The sequence below is a fragment of the Rutidosis leptorrhynchoides genome, chromosome 4 (assembly GCF_046630445.1).
Source record: "Rutidosis leptorrhynchoides isolate AG116_Rl617_1_P2 chromosome 4, CSIRO_AGI_Rlap_v1, whole genome shotgun sequence".
Classification (NCBI taxonomy): domain Eukaryota; kingdom Viridiplantae; phylum Streptophyta; class Magnoliopsida; order Asterales; family Asteraceae; genus Rutidosis; species Rutidosis leptorrhynchoides.
The window spans coordinates 355,507,597-355,513,362 of NC_092336.1; the positions used below are offsets into that span (position 1 = coordinate 355,507,597).

A 5,766-nucleotide genomic window follows, 5' to 3' on the forward strand; every position below is an offset into this window, starting at 1 on the left:
TCGTTAAGTCATCGTTAGTCGTTACATGTAAGTGTTGTTTTGAAACCTTTAGGTTAACGATCATGTTAAATGTTGTTAACCCATTGTTTATTACATCTAAAGAGATGTTAAATTATTACATTATCATGATATTATGATGTATTAATATATCTTAATATGATATATATACAATTAAATGTCGTTACAACGATAATCGTTACATATATGCCTCGTTTCGAAATCATTAAGTTAGTAGTCTTGTTTTACATATGTAGTTCATTGTTAACATACTTAATGATATACTTAATTATCATTTTATCATGTTAAACATAGTGTATCAATATCTTAATATGATTCATATGTAATTAGTAAGACGTTGATATAACGATAATCGTTATATATATCGTTTTCGAGTTTCTTAATTTAATAGGCTCATTTTTATGTATATAACTCATTGTTAAAATACCTAATGAGATACATACTTATCATAATATCATGTTAACTATATATATATATCCATATATATGTCATCATATAGTTTTTACAAGTGTTAACGTTCGTGAATCACCGGTCAACTTGGGTGGTCAATTGTCTACATGAAACCTATTTCAATTAATCAAGTCTTAACAAGTTTGATTGCTTAACATATTGGAAACAGTTAATCATGTAAATAACAATTTCATTTAATATATATAAACATGGAAAAGTTCGGGTCACTACACCATAGATATGTGGAATTCAAATCATGCTTGAATTTCTTAGAGCTACAGTTAAATATAGAACTTTCGTTTGGAACAAGATTATGCATGTCAATTTCAAAAATACCATCTCTAGGAATAGCATTAAAATAAAAAATATTATCCTTAGAAACCGAAATACCATAATCTGTGAATACATGATTAAAACCATTATCTTTCAAACGAGAAACTGAAATAACACCTCTAGTAATAGAAGGTGCATAATGACAATTATCTAAAATAAGAATAAGTCCACTTGGGAGGATGAGCTCATAGCTTCCTATAGCTTCGACAGCTGCACGATCGCCATTGCCAACGTACAGATCCAAAGCCCCCTTATTCAGCTTCTGAATTTTCCTAAGTCCCTGCATATCATTACAAATATGAGTACCACAACCAGTGTCATATACCCAAGTTTTATTAGGAAAATTATAGAGTTCTATAACGAAGATACCTGAAGTGCTGGTCGAACCAGCCTTTCCCTTCTTCAACTCCTCCAAGTAAAGCACACAGTTTCGTCTCCAATGACCAATCTGGCCACAATGGTGACAAGCCATGTTCTTTGCGGGATGCGCTTTCTTTGCTGGTGGTGGAATTTTCTTCTTAGGTGTGTAAGCTTGCTTACTCTTTCCTTTTCCCTTTCCACTAGCAGCTTGCGGCTTTCTTTTCTGGATTTTACCTTCCTTTATGGTTAAGATTGCAGGAGTCTTCTTTGGTAGCCCCTTTTCAGCTTGCTTAAGCATTGCATGTAGTTCGGGGATGTTTTTCCCATGGTATGCATATTGTAATTCATTACAAATCCATCATAGTCCTTGGATAGTGAAGTAAGTATCAAGTGCACTCCAAGAACTGGTGGCATAGCATAACCTAGGCGCTCCAATTGATCCAGATAGCCTTTCATCTTCAAGACATATTGGCTAACTGGCTGCCCCAACTCATGTTTGCAAGCGTGAAACGCTTTCACAGTTTCAAACAATTCATGTTCTTCCTGTTGTTGGAACATCGTCTTGAGTTCCTCGATCATGTCATATGCATTGTAGTCCATTAAGTTCCTTTGGAGCTCAGAGGTCATGCTAGCAAGCATAAGACATGCCACTTCAAGTTGTTCGTTATACTGCTTAGTATAAGCATTACGAACAGTAGCATTAGCAGTTTCAGGTGGGGCTTCAGGTAAAGGATTTTCCAGATGGTGCAACTTCCTTTCAGACTTTAAGACAATCTGAAGGTTTCGATACCAGTCAATGAAGTTGTTACCATTCAATTTTTCCTTCTCAAGGATTGACCTTATGGTCATGTTGTTTACGGATTGAATTGCGTTTGATGTCATCTACAAAATAAACAAGGTTCTTTTAGTATCTTTAATAATTATCCTTTTATAAATTAACTACCCATGTTTTTTTTTAAAAAAAACTTATAAAACTTTTAATTTACGTAAAAGGCTAAGATCCACATTGTGCTTCCACCATCACATCAGTTGATCTGCTAGCAATGGTGGATTCAATCGGTAGGCGGCGGGCACCAATTGCATTACAAGTGCAACTCTTAGATCTTTATGGGACTCACGACATTTAGTGTCTAACACTAGTGTCATGCTGGCATGTTTAGTCCCATCCTTGCCTCGGGTTGCGGTCTCACCTCTCAACTCGATTAAGTCATCCAATTATGAAACATGTGAAAATTTATCTAGGTCTCACACATAGATAATGATCACCTCACGACTATAATTCAACTAGGTCTCACGCATAGTCAAAAAATAACGATAAGTGTTTCAAACGAATTGGACGGCATGACTTAAAATTTGACGGGTATATTATACAATTTTAATAATTTATAGAAAAATTGTGTTACGAATATCACATGCATAATATTCGCCTCACAAGTTAAAAACGTTTTAACTTGATTTTAATTATGTTTTGATTTTGTTGTCACATGGCAAATTATACACAATCACATAACATATAAAATCCAACCAAACAATATAAAACATAATAAGTATGTGCATAGCCTCAACCGATGAAATTCCTATGCTTGGTCTCACAAGCCATTATGAGAACCAAGCGGTCAACTAGAGGGACGATCACAAAAGTAAACCTTAGAAGCTCCCACTTGCGTCAAGATCTCATGATGACCAAATGTGCTCTTTTACCGCATCTCTTACATCTTTTGTCCAACGACTTTACTGCAAGTGTGTCTTGCTGGCCAAGTTCCGTTCACTTCAAGTCTTTTATTCCATCATGGAGGTTACATTTATTATAAAATAAAATACAACTAAACTAGAATTGTAAATTACATAATTGGCTCAAAACGGCCTCCCAAAATAAAAGATTAAATTACATCAATAAATAGCCATAAAAACAATGGCATCCAAACAACCACAAACATACAAGATCACAACACATACACACGGTCTAGGTTTTCATCTTCTATGCACAATTATATCATCATAATAATAACATGATCATGACAATAATTATGGCTTGCTCCATGGCACAAGATGCATGTCTTGGCCATGGATAAAAAAAACATACAAATATATACACAAGCCATTGAATCAATAACAACCACGCATATATATACTAACCGTATAAAAACATAAGAGGCTCTTGATACCACTGTTGGTGATTTATGGTTTTAAGAAAACAATTTTCCAATTAATTATTATCATGTACATACATATAATAACAATAACTTTAAGTGGAAGCGTATTAATTATATTGTATTAAATAAATTACCAAAACGAATCCATATGATTCATACGGTTAAATAAATAAATACAACAAGCGAGTTTAAAAGATTATACCTTCTTGAAGAACCGGATTGAAGGATGAGAAACCAACAACCAAAAGTATGATTGCCGCTAGGGTAGTCCACACTACACTTCGAACAACGTCAAACGGATGTGCTAGTCCCGTCAAGTAATAATAAATAATCCCAAGGATTATTTATATGTTGAATTGTAAAGAACAGTGGGTTTTGTTAAGTCCGTAGACAAAAAAAAAACCGAAGTAGAATATGTAATATTATAGTTTCAGTCGAAAGCAAATCTTGTGGGTTTATTGTAGTTTTGCGAATCAGAAGAAAAAGACCAAAATAATACTTGGGTTTTATTGTGTTGACAAAAAAGAGAACTAAAGATAATATATATATATATATATACTCCAAAAGTCGGTGACCCCAAACCAAGTCCATATTCAATTCCAAATATATTATTTTAATATTATATATAATTTCCTTTCATGCTTGCAATTTCTTGAAGAGAACGAAAACCAACTAAATCCATTATTTTCTTTGCTTACACGTAAAACTTATTTGACACGAAATTTTATTTAATTAACTAATTAATTAAATACTTTTATTTATTACTTGAATAATATATCACTATATATTATTAATTGACGTCTAGGTGTATAAGTGTGTGACCTCGAAGACTCAAATGAATTCAGCCATATAGTTATGTGTTGTAGCTTGCGCATAAATCCTACAAAAGATCAACGTTGTTCAGCTCAAGATAACGATCGATTTATTGATATGATGGATATGTATTTTCAACAGCCTGATGATTTCAAACGCTTACAAGAACGTCCTCATTTACATCATCGGGAAAGTCTATTCATATATGTATGTTTGTACGTATATATGTATTGTGAATTATGACCCAATCTATAGTTTCTATTAAATCTCTGTCATTATTAGGATAATTACTTTGTTAAGAAAATAAAAAGAAAAAAATCTAAGCATGGTGGGTGATGTCATTAATTTAAATAATTTTGAATTAAAATTAAATCTTATTAAATAATAATTATTAAATCTTATTAATAATTATTTTAACTATTAAAATTAAATAATTTTGAATTATTATAATTAATTATTTTGAATTGAGTACGAAAAGGTATAAAAGCTAGGTAGAACGAAACCAATTCTAAATTTATATTTTAAATTACACTTTTAAAATAAAATGACAACCAATATTATCTCTTATGATTCGATGTAGATTGTTTAATATACATTTTAGGCATTTGATGAAATGTTCAGCTGACGAGTTTCTTAGTCGGACTATGTGGTTCCACGGGTCATTAAACTAAATGATTTTAGTATTTACGTTCACTTAATACATAAAACATATCATTAAACGTTTTCGTTTAAACAAACCCGTGATTTCACGGGTCATTTCACTAGTTAATATTCTAAATAATTGATTGTTTGTAATGAAATTACATTGTGCGTTTAGTAGGTTTTTCGATGAATTGGAAAAGTACATATATGTGAATTTAAGTAGTAAGTTAGCTGAAATGTAGTATCTAACTATCTATGTAACTGTTGTTGAGGTGTAGGCTTCAGTATTTAAGCCCAATAAAAGTCGGCCAGGAGTTTACTTGGTGACCAAGTCAGGGTCTGGCCAACCCTAATTGGTTGAGCCGACTTTATTTGTTTCTTTCTTAGTCTATATATAGTCTCTCATTGTACGTGCTTTGTAACACCTCAAAAATTAATAATAATACTCTCTAGTTCCAAAGTGGATGTAGGTTTCACATCGAAACTGAACCACTATAATTCTCGTGTCGTTTCTTTTAATTCCTGTGTTTTTTTATCTCGACTATTATTGTGTGTTTGTGATTGCTTGATCGATTAGGGTTTCTACTCTGATAAAAGGCAGGTTCTAGCCTCAACAACTGGTATCAGAGCCAGGTTCTAAACCTAGCCGATTGCAAAACACAAAAATAAATCAGATCAGCTGCTGTTCCAGATTGCAGGAGTTAAACCCTAGCCGTCAATCATAGCTGTTGCTGTTACAGATCCAGATCAACCCTAGCCGCCACCAGACTCTGCTGTTACAGATCTATTGCTACTGTTACGATCCAGATCAACCCTAGCCGCCACCAGACTCTGCTGTTACAGATCTACTGCTACTGTTACAAATCAGATTGCTACTGTTACAGATCAGATTGTTGCTGTCCTCAGATCCAATAATTTTTTTTACAATGGCAGAAGAATGAAGGATCAAAATTGACAAGTTTGATGGGAAAGATTTTGGGCGGTGGAAGATGCAGGT

The 5,766-nt window shown here is 33.1% G+C and overlaps 1 protein-coding gene across 2 annotated transcripts; it reads right to left on the reverse strand.

Annotated features, from left to right (window-relative positions):
• Positions 1 to 836: 836 nt before the first annotated feature.
• On the reverse strand, positions 837 to 3,643 carry LOC139904024 (uncharacterized). Of its 2 annotated transcripts, XR_011778629.1 has the most exons (3): positions 3,517 to 3,643; positions 1,171 to 2,043; positions 837 to 1,081 (listed from the first exon to the last, which is right to left on the reverse strand). XR_011778629.1 is itself a non-coding variant. In XM_071885958.1 (2 exons), exons 1-2 carry the CDS (start codon positions 1,457 to 1,459, stop codon positions 1,074 to 1,076), a joined length of 297 nt encoding a protein of 98 aa, XP_071742059.1. In that variant the 5' UTR covers positions 1,460 to 2,151; the 3' UTR covers positions 837 to 1,073. The 2 variants fall into 2 exon arrangements, 1 of the variants encoding a protein (XP_071742059.1); XM_071885958.1 differs by lacking the exon at positions 3,517 to 3,643 and having other exon boundaries at positions 1,171 to 2,151.
• Between the last annotated feature and the right edge of the window lie 2,123 nt (positions 3,644 to 5,766).

What these genes read in the sequence shown, in the direction of transcription:
- LOC139904024 (XM_071885958.1), bottom strand. Translation starts at nt 1,459, where the DNA reads ATGCTTAAGCAAGCTGAAAAGGGGCTACCAAAGAAGACTCCTGCAATC.